Source organism: Hemicordylus capensis, chromosome 5, assembly GCF_027244095.1.
Source record: "Hemicordylus capensis ecotype Gifberg chromosome 5, rHemCap1.1.pri, whole genome shotgun sequence".
NCBI classification, from domain to species: Eukaryota; Metazoa; Chordata; class Lepidosauria; order Squamata; family Cordylidae; genus Hemicordylus; species Hemicordylus capensis.
The window spans coordinates 228,627,862-228,646,865 of record NC_069661.1 but is presented as its reverse complement, the minus strand read 5'-3'; the positions used below and the strand labels follow the sequence as shown (position 1 = coordinate 228,646,865).

General features: G+C 44.8%; 1 protein-coding gene across 6 annotated transcripts in view; it reads right to left on the bottom strand.

Annotated features, from left to right (window-relative positions):
• ATP6V0A4 (ATPase H+ transporting V0 subunit a4) overlaps nucleotides 1-19,004 on the bottom strand; it is a 62,303-nt gene that overhangs the window by 39,358 nt on the left and 3,941 nt on the right. For 5 of the 6 annotated variants that reach the window (XM_053258135.1, XM_053258134.1, XM_053258138.1 and 2 more), the window contains 8 exons: nucleotides 17,996-18,074; nucleotides 16,737-16,831; nucleotides 15,089-15,214; nucleotides 10,325-10,419; nucleotides 8,798-8,924; nucleotides 8,574-8,656; nucleotides 3,160-3,253; nucleotides 1,587-1,799 (listed from right to left, as the gene is read on the bottom strand). In XM_053258135.1, coding sequence (XP_053114110.1) covers nucleotides 1,587-1,799; nucleotides 3,160-3,253; nucleotides 8,574-8,656; nucleotides 8,798-8,924; nucleotides 10,325-10,419; nucleotides 15,089-15,214; nucleotides 16,737-16,831; nucleotides 17,996-18,074 — 912 coding nt within the window. The remainder of the gene's footprint in view (nucleotides 1-1,586; nucleotides 1,800-3,159; nucleotides 3,254-8,573; nucleotides 8,657-8,797; nucleotides 8,925-10,324; nucleotides 10,420-15,088; nucleotides 15,215-16,736; nucleotides 16,832-17,995; nucleotides 18,075-19,004) is intronic. The other variant, XM_053258139.1, reaches the window with a different exon arrangement.

Below are 19,004 nucleotides of genomic sequence, written 5' to 3'. Positions count from 1 at the left end.
GGCTTGTGGTAGCAAGCACGAATTGTCCCCTTTGCTAAGCAGGATCCACCCTAGTCTGCATTTGGATGGGAGACCAGTGCTCACACATGTAAAGATATTCCCCTTAGGGGATGGGGTCACTCTAGGAAGAGCACCTGCATGCTTGCATGGAGAAGGTTCCAAGTGCCCTCCCTGACATCTCCAGACAGGGCTGAGGGAGACTCCTGTCTGCAACATTAGAGAAGCTGCTGCCAGTCTGTGTAGACAATACTGAGCTAGATGGACCAATGGTCTGACTCAGTAGAGGGCAGTTTCCTATGTTCCTATGACGATTTTGCCTGGCTGCATTACTTCTCCTTTCTTGCTTGTCCTTCCTCTGAGCCCATGGAAATCCATGCATGGACACCAGGTTTGCAGCCTTTTGCAGAGCTCGTTTTAATGCCTTGCCATCTGCTTTACTGTATGGTAGATTTCACCAGTGGCTGATAGAGGCACGACTATGTCCCTGCAATGCTAATGAGATCAAGACTGTTGACCATGTGTTACTTTACTGTGAATTTTATCAAGATGTCAGGAAGCATTTAATTGCGGCCTTGCTGGCTCGGTATTCTGATGGCCCTGGGCGCTTTTGTATACCTAACGATTTGTTAGTGAACTTCTTACTTGCAGATAAAGACTCTAGTGTCTCTTATTCAGTGGCGAAATTCTGCTACTTTGCAGGTAGAATTCGGACCACTCTGGTGTGGTGAGACTGGTGTGATTGTTTGAATGTGTTTTCTGATTGTGCTTCTGTTTTGTTTTGCTGGTCAATTGACCAAATAAAGATAAAAGAAAGAAAGAAGACACCAGGTTTGCATCGAGTCTCTTTATGTAAAATCTGACATGTCAGCCTATACTGTGCTGCCATTAACGTACATTAATCAGAAAATCAGCTGCATCATTTGGGCCTATCCGCATTAGACATCATGCATGTAGACCAGAGCTGTTCAACTTTGGCCCTTCTGCAGATGTTGGCCTACAACTCCCATAATCCCTGGCTATTGGCCACTGTGTCGGGGGATTGTGGGAGTTGTAGTCCAAAAACAGCTGGAGGGCCTAAGCTGAGCAGGCCTGAAGTAGACTCTATGCAAATATTATGTTCACACAGGGATATTCAGTGGGCATGGAGGCAGAGAAGGTGTGCCTTTTCTTAGGGACTGGGGCTGTAGCTCAGTGACAGAGCATCTGCTTTACAGGCAGAAGGTCCTAGTTTTAGTTCCTGGCACCTACTGATAGGAATGGGAGAGACTCCAGCCTGAAACCTTGGAGAGTTGCTGCCAGTCAGAGTAGACAGTACTGAGCTAGATGGATCAATGGTGTTCACTATTCAATAGCCCAGGAGTCCTCTCACCCACACTCTGATATGGGATCATAGGGAGCTGCCTTATACTGACCACTGGTCCATCTAGCTTAGTCTTGTCTACTCTGACTGGCAGCAGCTGTCCAAGGTTTCAGGCAGCAGTCTCTCCCAGCCCTACTTGGAGAGGTCAGGGATTGAAGTTGGAACCTTCTGTATGCAAAAAGAGGCTCACTCCCAAACTTCTCATGGGGTTAGATTGTTCTCTTACCATTCCTTGATTCAGAGCCCTTTTAATCCTGCCAGTGTCTGCCACAGGGAACCAGATTTCAGCGATCATGCACTGCTGGGTGACGTCAATGTTACAAGAGTTCAGGATGTGGTAGATGGCCTTCATTTTCTTCACCTTGATCCCCCAGCTCCACACCATTACAGATGCTTCCTTCAGGAGCCGTTGGACATGGGACTCGGTTTGAGTGATCACCTGCAGGCAGCACAATGACAAGCACTCATGTCACCCGTCATTCAGAGAGCCACCAGGTTGCAACCCATGACTTGCGCCCCATTGGGACCACTTGGTTCTGGTTTCCCATCTCTATGCCACAGCCATTAGAACCTCTTGATAGTTGTCTCCTTCACTAGAGCGGGGTGGGCAGGAGGTAGAGCCTCCATATCCAGAGGCAGTATGCCTCTGGGTAGTGGTTGTGATGGGCGGGGGGAGCAGCAGGAAAGGGCTATTATCTTCATGCCCTGGACATATGAACATAAGAAGAGCCTTGTTAGATCAGTCCCAAGGCCTATCTAGCCCAGCATCCTGTATCTGCTAACTGAGCAAAGAAGCACCTTTTAAAAGTGGTGATTCTCTTTATTTAGCAGGATGAGAGCAATGCCCTATCCATCCCTCCAATGGCATTTGCTGGGGGTCTATCTTGTGGCTTTTTTTAAGACTGTGAGCTATTTGGAGACAGGGAGCCATGAGAGAGAGAGAGAGAGAGAGAGAGAGAGAGAGAGAGAGAGAGAGAGAGGTGTATACACGGTATATAAATACACGGTATATAAATTATCGTCGTATCCGTATCCCGCAGTGGCGCACCAGAGGCCTCTGAGAAACTCACAGACAAGAAGTGAAGATATGCCCTCTCTCCTGCTGCTGCTGCTCCCCTGCAACTGGTATTCAGAGGTATCCTGGTATTCAGAGCCTGGAGGCAGTCTATAGCCATCAGGACTAGTAGCCACTGATAGACTTGACCTCCATGAATTTGTCTAAGTACCTTTCAAAGCCACAGCCTGTGACAGAAAATTCATCTCTGCTTTATGAGTTTCCCAGAAACAACTGGGTGGTCACAGTGAGAAACAGAATGCTTGACCAGATGGACATTTGGTCTGATCCAGCAGGGCTCTTATGTTCTTAGACTGGCAAGGGTTTCTGACTCCTAGTTTTTTTGACAATAGCAACAAGAAAGAGGTTTTTAAAAATTAGGCATTACAGATCCCTGATCTGTAGAAGCTCATATTTAGATTTGTACTAGAATTTCCCCTATCTCTTGGGTTTGCAAATGTGGGTCCCCAGATGTTGCTGGGCAACAGCTTTAATCATTTCCCGTCACTGATGATTATGGGAGTTGTAGTCCAACAGCATCAGGGGGCTCACATTTGAGAATCCTGCCTGAACCATTCCAGGATTCAGGAGAAGAGTGAACCCTTGATAGAACAATACATGAAAAGAATAGGAGGCTATCCAGTCAATTCTAATGCAGACTATCTTCAGCCCTCACCTCAGATTTGACTGGCCCTGAGCAACCCCTGTAAACTAAGTCCTGAGAGCAAGGCCAAAAGCCACATACTGTGTTTAGATCCTCAATCCTTGTGTTCACACCTGCGGCCATTTCACGGCGCTCCCCAGCTGATTCTGGGCAGGGGTACACAGTAGCACGGAATCTAGAGAGGGAATGAGACAAAGAAACCAATGGCTGCCATTTTGCACATTTGTTCTGTACTAAAGCAAGGACGCTATTTGCCCAGCCTAGGACAAAAGCTTCTGTGTCAATCAAAAAAGACAAATATTAGCCAACTGATCCCTCTGTGAAGTCACCCTGTCATCCCAGCAACCATTCCATATTATGTCTTTGCAACATTATTGCAAAGAAGAAAAAGAAGAATCAGCCACTTTTCCAGTCACATTTATAGCAATCACCACAATGTAACATGTTTAGCGATCTGCTGCTATGTCTAGTTTTAGAGCTACAGAACTATACAATAGTTTAATATTACTTTATAAATATTTTATCCTTGTTCTTAATTGTTTAATTGACATCACTCTGAATAGGAAACCACAGTAGAAAAGCAAGCATATTTAATTCAACAAATAAGTAATTCGCTAGCTGAAAGATGACCATGGGACAATCATTATGTGTCCATGGACAACAGAGCAAGAGGAATGTAGCAATCCAAGCAGTATTGTCACTTCCTCATTTCAGGCAGAACCACTGGCTGCCTTCGGACATCACGCCAAACCTCAGGCAACCATAGCAGACGTTGGGGTTTGTGGTCGTCCAAATATGTGAACCCTTGGTTCCATTTAAAAAGCAACCCCAAGTTTCCTGCCACAAACCTGAATGTACACCCTTGGTTGCTCTTTGGTTTTGTGGCTGATGACTCCAGTTAGAAAGCAGCATTGTGTTGTCCGAAGGCTGCTGCTTCTAACCGGAGTTGAGGGTAGGAAGCTCCAACTTTGTCTCCAGTTGGCTGCCACGGCTGTCCTTCATGAAAAGCAGGAAGCCCGTGCAGCCCCCTCAACCTCCCAGACTACAAATCAGATCAACTGGGAGCATGAGCGGGGAGGAATGGGGGTAAACTGCGGATCTATTGGACCCACGGTTTCCTGTTATATGTGAAGGCGGCCACGAAATCATAATCCTCTTTACTCCAGTTTTTCAACACTGCCATGGAATTTCCAACAAAATGTTCTTTAAAAAGACAACTCAGGTTTCCTAGCCCTCTTTCATTATTATTTCAGTTTCATACGCTTCTGAGTTCTTAGCCCAGATTTAAATTGGACTTTTTAATCACGCTTGAAAGATTATTCCTTTTTACTGCCATCCACAGATTTTGCACTTTTCCCGCATTATTGCAGCAATGCGGCTTTGATCTCCTAACAGCTCTTCTGCATACAGAATGTCAGTTTCACCCTAATGACACATACATCCAGGAGAGCTCAAGGAGAATTCACCAGGGCATCCTCCCTCACACTGATAAATTCCAACATGCACATTAGCAGCTGAGGCATGCACAGGTGAGAGAGAACAAGGAAGGGAAAATGCCCATCATTTTGTTTCTGCCTTCTTTTGTTAATGCCTCTGCATATGAATTTACCACCTGTGAAATTGGCAGAGCAATTTGGCCAATTAAGAGCCTTTCATATTAAATGGCAGAAGAACACGGTATATATTGAAAACTCCACTTTGGATTAGTATTGTGGTCTCAAATTCCTCATTTCTGCAGAACATTCGTTATCTGCAATCACACCTCGTTAGGCAAAAATGATGTGCCAGTATCTCCAGGAGACTAGCAATACCCCAGTTTAGCCATAACTCAAACTGATGGTCACTGGCACAGCTAGAGGAAGGCGGGTGGATAGGTTTTGCTCCTGCTCAGGGTCAACAAATTGCCATCTATTCCATGCTGGAAAGGATTCCCGCCCCCCCCCCAGGTGAGATTGGCTAGTGACTCAGGCAAAAGGAAGTGGAATGCACTGCTTTCTCCTGCAGCACATGCTCACTGCATTGCTCCTCTTATCTGCAGACTTGTTTTTAATGCAGCTTTCTGCAATGCACCTAACACTCAGCCTATGGCATACCATAGGTTAGAATGTACTTTTATTTGGGGAGCGGGCGGGGGGGCTACAGGGTGGATGACCCTGGATAGCAGGAAGAGTGTTGTTTTAAGTCCAGTTCTCACTTTATGGGTAGGATTTGGGGGTGGGTGGCATTTTCTTCAGCATGAAGGATCCATACTGCTTCTCTCCAAGGTTCTATCCATAGCTCAATGGTATAGCAACTGGTCCCAGTTTCAATCCCTGGCATCTCCAGGCAGGGCTAAAGGTAAAGTGTGCTGTTGAGTCGGTGTCGACTCCTGGTGACCACGGAGCCCTGTGGTTGTCTTTGGTAGAATACAGGAGGGGTTTACCATTGCCATCTCCCGCGCAGTATGAGATGATGCCTTTCAGCACCTTCCTATATCGCTGCTGCCCAATATAGGTGTTTCCCATCATATTGGAAACATACCAGCGGGGATTCGAATCAACAGCCTCCTGCTTTCTAGGCAGGTTACTTCCCCGCTGTGCCATTAGGTAGCTTCCAGGCAGGACTAGGAACTGCCTAAAACCTTGGAGAGCTACTGCCAGTCAGGGTAGACAACACTGAGCTACAGGGATCAATGGTTCAACTCCGTATAAGGCAGCTTCCTCTGTTCCTGTGTTGGGTTGAAGCGGAACAGTTGCTCTCCTCCTGCTAAATATAAAGAGAACCATCACTTAAAAGATGCGTCATTGCCCCAGTTAGCAGGGGTTATTATAATCCCAGATAGTGCAGGTCCTCTCATAATTTGAACACATCAAAGAGTTTTGTGACATCTTAAAACTTACTGCATTTATTTTAGCATAAGCTTTGCAGACTAGAGCCCCCTGGGTCAGGTGCAAAAAGTGGACTCTTGCCTATGAAGACGTGTGCTAAGATAAACAGGTTAATCGTGAAGAAGTCGTAAGGCTCATTATTTTTGCCGCAGCACAGGCTACCATGGCTACCGCTCTGGAAATTCCTAACAGAAGCACTTTTTCAGTGACAACCACACTCTACTAATAATGCAAGGATCCAGGTTCCCCCCGCCCCCCCCCCCCCCCGCTAGTTCTCAGATTCTATTAGCAATTTGATCCAGGACTGTGTCTATGTGAATGCTATTAAAGAAACTCCAGTTCTGCTATGAATAGCATGGGGAGAATGCTCTTCCCTTCCGAGAGAGAAAGGCTCTTCAGAAAGCAGCTCCTTAATGAATGAGAAGAATTCAAAGGAGTTAAGTGGCTTATGCATTTGAACAAGGGGCGCTCTAACACCTGTTCGGCTATTGACAAAGGAAGTATAAGGGCACTCTGGAAAAAGAGCTGTAGGTTCCTAGCATAGATAAAGCCAGGCTGAGGGTGGGGGGTGAGGGCTGGAGTTAAGGGATCCTGTGCTTTTTATTTGCTAAGAATTGGGACATTTTACTGCTTGCTCCTTTTGAGAGCAGCTGCAAATAAGGCTAGTGGGGATGTACGTGAAAGGATGAGGAGACAGCTGATAGAAACACCAAGACACAGGAAGCTGCCTTATACTGAGTCAGACCATTGGTTCATCTAGCTCAGCATTGTCTACACTGACTAGCAGCAGCTCTCCACGGTTTCAGGCAGGAGTCTTTCCCGGCCCTGCCTGGAGATGGCAGGGAGTGAATCTAGGACCTTCTGCATGCAAACCAGACGCTCTACCACTGAACCTCAGCCCCATCCTGGATATGTTGTATCACTACACAGATATGATATGTGTCAGTACATGAAGGGAAAAGGAAAGGTTGTGCCGGCAAGTCAGTGTCGACTCCTGGCGACCACAGAGCCATGTGGCTTTCTTGGTAGAATACAGGATTTTTTTTACCATTTCCTTCACATTCACTTTAAAGTTAACCAGGATACAGGTCCCCTTGAAGGGTTACAATCAAATGGCAGTTGTGGAGATTCCTAGGTTGTTTAGCTTTCTTATTTGCAGACATATGGACTAAATTACTCGATGGAAATCCTATTGGAATTAATATACGCTAATCATTACTAGCTTGCCCTGTTGATTTCGATGGAATCCCATCAAACAATTTCATTAGAATGCCAACCATTTTATAATTATATTCAAGCAGTTTTGAACTACAGAATTGGATAGAATGGCAGGGCTGGTACGGGTGGCCCTATGAAGATTGTTAAATCCAACACTGGGTGGAGGATTGGGATCACACTGGGGAAACCCCACCCTAGAGAGTATATCAGCCCCTGTCTGAAGCAAGGAGATAAGTCCTTCATAGAGGTAGGGGAGACTGGTCCAATCTTCATCTTGCCAAAGTGCTGTTCTAAAGGAACATTTGTGTTGTTCGAAACTTCAAATCATGTAGAAGTTGTATTATGTTGATGTAAAAAGTGACAGATAACAAGTGGTCCCTCTAATGTTTTTCATCTCTGTGTGGAATGAGTTTTGTCCTAGGTGGCAGTATCAAAGCAGTGTGTGCACATGTGCATTTAGAGAGGGGCCTTCCATCCTGATTCAGCTCGAGTGGGATCTAAAATTAACTGAGCAGATTTTTTTTAAAAAAAACAACAACCTTGTGAGCATACAGTGGTCCCTCTACTTACGAAATTAATCCGTTCCGAATGCACATTTGTAAGTCGAAAAGTTCGTAAGTCGAAAAGCGGTTTCCCATAGGAATGCATTGGGAACGGATTAATGCATTCCGGAGCCTAGAAAAAAGACCCAGACCCCCAGTAAGGCTTGCAAACTGCAAAGGAACATTTCTTTTCAAGAATAAACAGGAAGTAAACAGGCAGGCAAGTCAAGGAAACTGCATGTAAAATTCGTAAGTCGAGGAAACCCCATCTAAAAATTTGTAAGTCGAAAAAAACGCATCTAAAACCGGATCTAAAACTGCCGTTTGTAACTCGAAAAATACTTATGTCGAGTAGTTCGTAAGTCGAGGGACCACTGTATGTATTTGCACATACCTAGAGGGAACACTGCAGAAAACAACACAAAAGTAAAGTGAGTGGTCCAGACTCCTCTAGAACCCAGATCCTGATCAAGCATACCCATTTCTCCTCCCCCTCCAAAGATGCTTCCCACAGTGAAGCATTCTGCTAATCCCCAAAGAGTCTCCACCAATGAATACAATGTTCTTCTGCAGCAGTTCCGAGGATTTTCTCCCACTCTGCGTAAGGTTCTACATGTCATGAAATGTGACTCAACGGCGGCAACCAAGGATGTGAGCACAGCCCAGGAAAATGCACAGGTGTGTGTTGTACCAGTGCATGCAAATTACACTCAAGACCATTGTACGGTTCAAAATTTCCCTTTTGAAAAGCCCTGCTGTATGTATGTCACTCTGTGTCAGACTCTTTCGTCCCAAACTCCTTCCACCAATCACTAGGGTTAAGCACTTTAGTTACAGTCATGGCTGTTTTCTCAGCATCTCTATTTACCCGTCACAAATCTTCTTGATTTTCTGTCTGAGTTGCTCCCCTTGATAGAAGATAATGAACACATTCTTTTTCATCTCTTCTTTCTGGGGAAAATAAATGCAACCTAAGTAGAATTTTAAAGCAGTCTCAGCCAAATGCTACACTAGCATTTTACTTGTGCTATATACCAAATACCCAAAATATCAGATTAGTGGTGACGTTATTAAATACCCATCTCCACCTACAGTGACAGGATCCTCCAGGGGTGTATCCATTTCACTGAACCTCAGATAGATATTTCCTCGGCAGGCTCTCCAAAGCAAACGTTCAAAAGGCACCAACCTTTCCCTTTTGATCACACCAGCTATGAATCTATGGTAACACAAACAAGACAGATACATTGCAGGTCTTACTGCTTCTGTCCTAGGCACTATATATGACTTACTAATGCTCTACATCCATGCAAAACCGGATTATATGTATAAATGATTCTGCTATTTATGTATGTATGTATTTCATCTTAGGGTTCATACACATGGGTACACTTAAGTTGACATTGCATCGCTCAGTTGCAGAACACTCAAATATGCAGCTGGTCTCCACCAAAAACACCAGTTTTGGAGTTAGTGTCAAGTCATTATAAAAGCGCCATCTGTGATGTTCAATGTGTTGGTTCTTTAACATTTGCAGGTCATCGCTTGACAAAGTCCAATTAAGGCAAGAGTGCACAATTTCAGCCCTCCAGCTGTGGTTGGACTATAACTCCCATCATCCCCCACCACAGTGGCCAATAGTCAGGGGTGATGGGAGTTGTAGTCTAACAACAGCTGGAAGGTTGAAGGTGTGCAGCCCTAATAGGTCATCAAGTGATGTCAGCTGATGATGGGAAAGGCAGAGTAGATGCTTTGCATGCAGAAGGTTCCAGTTACCCCTGCTAACTGAGCAAAGAGGCACCTTTTTAAAGTGGTGATTCTCTTTATTTAGCAGGGGGAGAGCAACTGGCCCTAGCCAACCCCAGCTCAGCATTCCTCCAGTGGCTGTTGCTACCTTTATGTTTCTTTTTAGATTGTGAGCCCTGTGTGGACAAGGTGCCATCTTATTTATTTATTTATATCTCAAAACCACTTTTATTTATATCTCAAAACCACAGTTCTCAAAACCACTATGAGAAGTTTGGCTTAAGAGCGGTATATAAAGATTCGTAGTAGTTGTAGTAGTAGTCCAATCCCAGTCACAGAGTAAACTGAGGTCCTTTAGTGAGTGCAAAGCAGACAGCTAATCTGAAGCTTAAAAACATGACACCCTGAGCCTTGCTTTATTGCTCATCCACAGACAATCTGAAGACTCAAGAAGCTGCATCCACACTAGAAACTTATATTGGCTTGATTATGGTTTAACTGACAAGGCTTCCCCCAAATAATCCTGGGAATTGTAGTTTGGTGAGAGTGCTGGAAATGTCCGTTGGAATCTGCCATTTTCCACACAATTCTCAGGGATCCCTGAGGAGAAGGAATGCCTATGAAACTATTTTAAGTCCATGGTACAGATACACTTTTAGAGGCAGAGAAAGAATAACGTTCTCTGTGGTTGCTAGGTAACCAAAGGAAGGCCCTCTTGACCAGTTCTGGGCCAAGCCAGAAAAAAACTAGCGTTCATTTCAATGAGGCATTTGGGAAAGGCTCCAGTGAATTATGAACAATTTTCCTGGGGTAGGTAGGTGGGTGCATGGGAAGCTTCCTTTGTGAAAATAAATCAACAGCTATAATACCAACCCCAGTTTTGCTGCCACAGCTGCAGGCGTGCTTCTTAACTCCAGCAGCCCAGAGGTGTCCTCATTGAAGAAATCATCAGGCAAATTAGTTTCAGTCTGAAAGCAGGAAACACATTTATCTTAAAGGTCTGTTTTGAAAATCAAGAAAATAGAAGATGTTGCTGTGCCTCATCATTGCTATGGCAGCCCTCAGTAATGTTGTTTTAGGACCTCTCTCCACTACAGACTTGAGCTGGCTGAGTGGGTCTCTTTGCTCTTCTCAGGAAACACGGGGAATTCAGGTTCTGTGAGGGATTGGCTAGGCATCTCCAAGGGTAGCCATTTCATAAGGCAAGTTGAGGCCGTTGTCTCAAGCAGCAGATTATTGGGGCACCAGCCGGGCAGCAAATTGCCCCCACCTCCACCATTGCCATCAAAGCAGCTCTTTGAGACTTGCAAACCTTGCATCTCACAAAGCTTGCAAGATGCATTAGGAGAAGAGAGGAGGCAACCATCCTTCCTCCCTGTACCCAAGGCACTTTCAAAGCTTGCAAGGGTCAGATGTGAAAGGGGCTTGGCCCCAACCAGTGGTGTGGGACAAGCAGGGCCGGTGCTACCATTAGGCCAACTAGGCAGCTGCCTAGGGCGCAGACCTCAGAGGGGCGCAGAGTGTCGAGTGTCAATATGTTAAGAGTGTCCTTCTAGTTCAAAATGATTTGTGTGCCAAAATATTTTGTTTTGTATTTGAGAAAGATAATCAAAAATTGGTGTATTGCTTATTCTTGCAATTTAAAATTTAGCAGTTACAAGTGTTGTGCTTTTCATTTTTTCAACAAAATATCTGTTTTTGAAAATCGAAGTTGAAATTGGGGCGGGGTGCAAATACATAGCCTTGCCTAGGGCACAAAATAGTCTGGCACCAGCCCTGGGGACAAGGCAGCATGTGATGTCACATCTCAGGCACCGTTGAACATGTGAAAAACCAGTAGTAAAGTATAGTTTTACTGGGTTATACACGAATAATCTGCTTCAATGGCATTGTCATGTATTGTCAGGAGGCCTGGATGGGACCAGAACTGATTTAATCATGTTAATTCAGGTTTGGGCTGTTTGTTCATTGATTAGATTAGAAAGAAGCCTGCTGACATCACATGGGCTTTTGTTTGGTGTGTGTGTGGGGGGGGGATTCCACATTCTTGTCAGCCCTATTTTTTTATTTATTTCAAGTGGGAAAACTTAAGTGATTGCTGAAGGGCCTCTTTACCAGGGAAAGCTAAAAAATAAGCTAATTGCATAGTGATTCCACTTCCATCTTCAAGGAGGGAGTGTGATTCTGCTGATCCTTTTGGATCTCTTGGCAGCTTTCGATACCATGGCCATAGTATCCTGCTGGGTTGATTGAAGGAGGTGGGCTTGTTTTACAGTGGTTCTGTTCCTACCTCTCTGTCACTTGGAGACTGTTGTTCTGAAATGTGAGAGCTAAAGTGTGGGGTTCCATAAGGCTCCATACTGTTTCCAATGCGCTGGGAGAGATCATCAGGAAGTTTGGTCTGTGATGCTATCAATATGCTGATGACACCCAGATCGATTTCTCCATACCAGCTTCATCAGGAAATGGCATGAGCCCCCTAAGTGCCTGCCTAGAGGTAATATTGGGCTGGATGAAGGATAACAGGCTGAAGCTGAATCCAAACAAGATGCAGGTACTGTCTGTAGGTGGTTGGGATCCAAGAGATGGGTTAGATCTGCCTGTTTTGGATGGGGTTACACTCCCCATTAAAAAATCAGGTTCGTGGTCTGGGAGTGCTCCTGGATCCCAAACTCTCCCTGGTTTCTCATGCTGAGGCGGTGGCCAGGAGTGCTTTTTATCAGCTTCAGCTGATACACCAGATATGTCCATTTCTGGAGATAAATGACCTAAAAACGGTGGTACATATGCTGGTAACCTCTAGACTTGACTATTGTAATGCACTCTATATGGGGCTGCCTTTGTACATAGTTTGGAAACTACAATTGGTATGGAATGCGGCAACCAGATTGGTCTCTAGGTTTACCTGAAGGGGCCATATAACACCGATTCTAAAAGAACTGGCTGCTGATATTTTTCTGAATGAGATACAAAGTGCTGGTTATTACCTATAAAGCCCTTAACGGCTTAGGTCCAGGGTACGTAAGAGAGCGCCTTCTCTGTCGTGAACCCTGTCACCTATTAAGATCATCTGAAGAGGTCCAGTTACGGTTGCCACCAACTCATTTGGTGGCAACTCAGGACCGGGCCTTCTCTGTGGCTGCCCCAGGACTCCTTGCTGAAATAAGAGCATCTCCTCTGTTTTTAGGAGGACCCTGAAGACGTACCTATCTTCCCAGGCTTTTAACTGAAATCTAATTTTAAATTTTAATGTGTTCTTATCTATTATGATTTTTCTCTTTTTAAAATTTTAAATATTTTATATTTTATATTATGTTTTAACACTGTACACCACCTAGATATTTCTATATTAGGTGGTATATAAATTCAATAAACAATAAATAAATAGCAACTTTGTGGGAACATTTTTCCCCAGCAAAATGGTGGGGGGAATTAAAAACATCCTCCTCCATGCCATGTTTCCAGTCAAGATCAGGTCTTCCATGGTCGGGGGGCGGGGGGAGAGAGAGAGAGAGAGAGAGCAAGCACGCGCAATCTGGTAACCCATTTCTCATCTACTTTAATCCTAAGAAGTCCAAAGCAATGCAAAGCAGTTTCCTCTTTTATCCTGAAGTACCAATTATGGAGTCTTGAAAGAAGAGAATGAGACTATAAGAGCTTGAGTGGAATGTGGACTTACATAATTTCTGAAGTGTTTATTTGCTCATTTGGGTTTGACTGGGGGATCAACGTATGTACTGTATGTATGTATGTATGTATGTATGTATGTATTTATTTATTTGAAACATTTGATATACCGCCCACTCCAAAGACTCTGGGCGGTGTACAAAAGCATGCAAAATAAAATTACATTCTAAATAAAACTAAAGTAACTAACAGCGGGGGTGGGCGTGGGGATAGATAAACTACAGGGTAAAAGCCTGGCGAAAAAGAAAAGTCTTCAATAAAGATTTAAAAATCGACAAAGAAGGAGCTAAACGAATCTGCAGGGGAAGGGAATTCCAGAGCAGTGGGGTGGCAACCAAGAAGGCCCTTTCATGGGTTCTAGCTCCCCGAACCTCTCAGAAAGCGGGGACCAACAAAAGGGCCATTTGAGCAGATCTGACCGGACGGGATGTAACTGGATGGGAGAGGCGGGTCTGTAGGTAAACAGGTGCCAAACCCCCGCAAGGCTTTGAAGGTCAAAACCAGGACCTTAAATTGAACTCGGTAGTGAATAGGTAACCAGTGCAATGACTGCAGGAGAGGTGTTACCCTGTCATATTTTCTGGCACCCATAAGTAAATGAGCCGCTGCATTCTGGACCCATTGTAGCTTTCCAATCGTCCTCAAAGGTAACCCTAGATAGAGGGTGTTACAATAATCTAGGCCGCGGGAGATAACAAGGGCATGGGTCACTGTCATTAATGCCTGCCAATCAAGGTAAGGGCGTAATTGATGAATCAGATGTAGCTGGGCAAAGGCACTTCTGGCTGCAACCTCCACCTGCTGTTCAAACATATCTAAATCAAAGAAAGTAACAGCTGAAACATTACTATAAAACTCTACTCTGGCTTAATCTAGGGCGTCAAGTTCACTGCCTCGCTGAGGGCCATGATAAGGCAGATCCAAGCTTTTGAATCCACGTCTATAGAAATGTGGTTGACAGACCCTATAGAAAGCTGTGGCTGACAAAATGAGAAAAATTACTCAAAGCAGTCCCATTGAAATTATCTATTTATTTAAAACTTATTTATTCAACTTTAACTTAATCTGGGGTCTTGACAAAGACTTGGATATGCCAAGCCTGGTTGAGAGAAAAGCCTGGTTGAGAGAAAAGTAATTGGGGAGGGAGATAAACTGCAGGGTACAGGATGCAACTGCAGTTGAAGGCATCAACTCTCTGCACCTGCAATCCTATTGACCACTAGGGGGATTAGGAATAAGCAAGTTCAGGGACCCTCTCTATTCCTCTCTCTCTGCTCTGAGTCTCCAATTTGGTAGGCTGATATTCTCAGGTTTCATTCTCTTACCTGAGAGTGACTTTACCTTTCTCCCCAGCATGATATGGTAGCTAGCTAGCTACAGGTATGCAGGCTCTCTTTCTAAACATGTATTCCCCCAACTAAACTTCTTCACTTTGAATCTTAAACACATGTCTCCTGATAATGTGCTGTGCATTCTCTTCACCTGAGCATTCTGCTGCAATCAGGGACTGTTCAATAAACTCTCCCTCCAATGGGGAAAGGGCTCAGTTTCTGCTATCCGTGTGCCCCTTTGTCTGAAAAATTAGACCCCTCGCTTCACTGCTTTAGATGCCATCGTGACAGGCTCAAGTTAACACACATAAATCTGCCACCGTTGTTTCTAGCTGGATGCCAGAGCTGTAACAAGGTTTGCATGGGCCCCTGACCCCACCCCACCCCCACATTCTCAAGATGTCCTTCCTTCCACTCCTCCTATGCAAACAATATCACGCATGCTCCACACAGTGGGGGGCCCCCTCCCTCAGGTCCCAAGGACATTCACCCCACCTTCTTCCATGATAGTGATGCCCCCGTTTGACCCTGGATGGGCAGTAAACACAGAACAAAGATGCAGCACCTAAATTAAAGTACATTCCAAAAGGACAAGAGCATGTTGAAAAACAGCTATCACCTCGAAGAAGTCCTGAGTTTTCTTCAGGAGGTGCTTCAGTTCTGTGAGTTCTAGAAAGTTCTGTCTCAATGCCTGCAGGTTCTGATTGGCCTCATTTAGCTCGCCTTCCAGTTTTTCCAAAACTACCTATTTATAGCAGAACAAAACAAAGACATGCCTATTATTCCTTCATGCACCTCACTGCTGCCAAAACAGATTACTATGAAGATGGGTTATTACATGGTAAACATTTCAAAATATGTCTCAGCATGCTACCCAGTCTTGCCGTAAATATTAAGATCTCACCGCGGATTCTGATTATGTGTAGGTACTAAAATAAGTAAGAGAAAACAAAGCAAACCTTCAATCTGCATGAAGTAAAATAACGAATTGTTATGAATGATATCTAATAGCTATTACAGCTAATGCTCTTTTAGTGGCCCAAGTGTGCTATGCTACTTAAATAATTTCATTTCAAAACCCCAGTTCTTCCCCTCTCTCCCATCATTATACATGGTGCGGAGAAGATGGACAGATAAAGAAGCTAGAAAGAAGCTAAACACGATCACTGGAAAGCGGGCTAATGGAGCTTAGCTCCCTTTCGAGGGATCGTGGGAACCACCAGGCTCGCAGGCGAGCCCGCCTAATTACCCCTACCCTTAGACAAGGTTAATGGAGTGAGTGTTCCCAGGTTCAGGGGTCTGTCCAAGAGGCCCCACGCACTTGCGCGGGGCATCCTGGAACTTCCAGGGGCCACATGGCCCCCGATCCCCGCAGCCCCTGCTGGCTCCGTGATGAAGCCAGCAGTCATGTGGGTGGCCGATGCGGCTGCCCAGGGCTGCCATTTGATCGTCTGCTTGGAGAGCAAGCTAAGCCTGCTCTCCCCGCAGAACCCCCCCCGGCACTTCACACCGATTGTGTGAAGCGCCTCAGAGAGTTTTCTCCTTCTCTCCCAGTGAAGGGTCATCCAGTGAAATTGATCAACAAGAAGTTCAGGAAAGGCAAAGGGAAGAACTTCTTCACATTGCACGTAATCTGTGGAATTCACCGCCACAAGATGTAGTGACAGCCACTATCTTGGATAGTTTTAAAAATGGATTAAACAAATTCATGAGCCCTATTCACACAGTTTGTTCAGTGCTGTACAATCTGGGTACAATGTTTGCATGTACAGATATGTATGCATGTTCAGAGTTATTCACACATTCATTGGTCCATTTCATATGAACACAGCCATGGACACATAATAATTTTGAGGCCATGCCAAGAACATGATCACCCTAATACCCTTGGTGGAATACAAACACCAGCATTGTTTTAATTATACTGAAAACCGCTTTGGGATTATTTTAATGAAAAACTGTATACAAATTGAACAATTGATCAATCAAATTACTTTAGATAATTTCCCCCCTAATGGACCAGCACAGCATCCTGCAATTTGTGCCTGTGGAGCACAGGTTCCCCCCTTCTCCCCCGCAATGCATAAAATATGTCAGCCGCCCACACAAACCCAGTATGACATGAGACAATAAGAAGAGCCCTCCTAGGTCACACCGAGGCCATCTAGTCCAGCCTCAAGGAAGCCACAAGCAGGGCATGAATGGCACAGCCCTGCTTGTCTCAGCAAATGACTGACATAGGCATGTAGCAGTCCTCAGTTCCTCACCTCCAAATCAATCATTTCTCGAGGCAGGGGAGTCTCTGGATATTTGTCAGACTTCAGCAATGGGACACAATTTCCCATCTCACTTTCCAGGAAACCTAGAGGCAAACCCAAAAGAGGCAACAGAATTTAAAACACACACACACACACACACACACACACACACACACACACACACCACATTTGACACTATCACATTTTGAGGCTGTTCTCACGCACAGCCTAACCCGGGCTAGGGATGCCCAGCCTGGGTTAGGCTGCGTGTAAGAACCGCCAGGATCAGGCCTGATCCTGGCAGGCCAGCCCGGCTACCTGCTCATGTGCAAGCACAGCCTGCTTCCAGCTTAGCTGCACACAAAGACGGGCGCCTAGAGCACCCATCTCTTAGGGCAGGGTTTCTCAACATGTGGGTCCCCAGATGTAATTGGACTTCAACTCCCATAATTCCCAACCAAAGACCACTGGGGCTGGGGATTATGGGAGTTGAAGTCCAATAACATCTGGGGACCCACACGTTGAGAAACCCTGTCTTAGGGGAATCCCGCAATATTGCACGCTGCATTGTGGGCTTCACAGAGGCTGGGACAACGGGTCCCAGCCTCGGATCAATCCACACGGCTTCATGAGATACGGAGCAGGGCTGATTGGGTGGGAGTGCGGAGGAGCACACTCCCACCAATCAATGAAGGATCATCTGGGGGAAGGCAAGCTTTGGGATGCCTTACCTCCTCCCGCCCACCCACCCAGGAGGTTGTGTGGATGGCCCCATAGTTTACCCCTTAACACAGGGGTTCTCAGACATGGGTCCCCAGATGTTGTTGGTCTACCATTCCCATCATCCCCAGGCAGAACGGCCTTGGGTCACTGTGGCTGGGAATGGTGGGAGTTGTAGTCCAACAACATCTGGAGACACACATTTGAGAACCCTTGCCTTAATTAAGCATGGACCACGACATAGTATATAGGAGTACCTCTTGCTAGGCATACCGAATACTGGCTGACATCCAGTCAGGACTAACTCGTGAGTGATTTAGTCTGGATGTCAGCCATTGTCTCCTGCTCCGCTTTGCTCTCTGGGAGTTTGGGGAGAAAAGTTAAGCGTTAAAACCAACACCCTCACAAAAGAGCTAGCAAATATCAACTTTTACTATAATGTCCCCAATGTTTAAGTTTAAACAAACAAATAAATAAAAGCAAAACAAAAGCATTCAGTACTTGTGTTTTACTCAGAACAGCATTGCAAAAATCACACATCTACTTACAAAGGATCCTCTCTAAGGATTCACATCTTCTTACTTCATTCACAAACTTCCTCTGGAAGCTGTTGACATTTGCATTCAGCTAAAGAATAAAAAGAAAAGGGACTATCCAAGATTGGATTATCTGTGAAATATATTTGATGAGAGACTAAAAGTCTTCAGGACTTTATCCTGTACTTCCTAAAAATGATCACCACAATTTGAGACACATATAAAGTTATCCTCAGATAACTTGATTGAGGATCATTCCCCAGGCTGGTTGAGGGTCATTACTGCAGCCTGATGTTTTTTTATTTTTAATTGCATTGGTTTTAAGTGTTGTTATTCTACATTGTGTTTTATTGGTTTCATTGTATATTATTTTATTATTTTATATTACTTTTGTTGCTTTTCTGTTGTGAGCTGCCCCGAGCAGTATTGTATTGGAGGGGCAGGATATAAATATTTTAAATAATAATATTAATAATATTGATGATGAAGTAGATAGATAGAACCATTCATACATAAAGGTTTTTTGGCAATTCATAATAGGCTGGTTCACACGATTAGGAACATGATTAACTCCTACCCTAGTTTGGGAGCTGTTTGCCAATCATCTGTGAGTTAAAAACAAGACCAGAGGTGCCGTCTGTGATCATGTGCTAAGCAGCAACTGGCTTGGAGGGTTCCCTCCCACCCAGCAGCTATACCCAGGTCTCTAACAAGGTAGAAGGAAAACCCCTCCAAGCCAGTTGCTTCTTAGCACATCACAGATGGCACCTCCAATCTTGTTTTTAACTCACAGACGATTGGCAAATGGGAGAGTGCACATCTCCCAAACTAAGCTAGGAGGCTTCTTCTGCCCTATCAATGGTCACGAGAACAGACCTATTTTCTCCCAATGGAATGAAATTTGTACTAATAGTTATGTAGAAATGCATTTTACACAGAAATCCATTGTTCTTTCCTAAGATGACCAAAAAAAAAAAGGCAGCCATATTGGTCTACGTTGGAGAATTCCATATTTATCTGT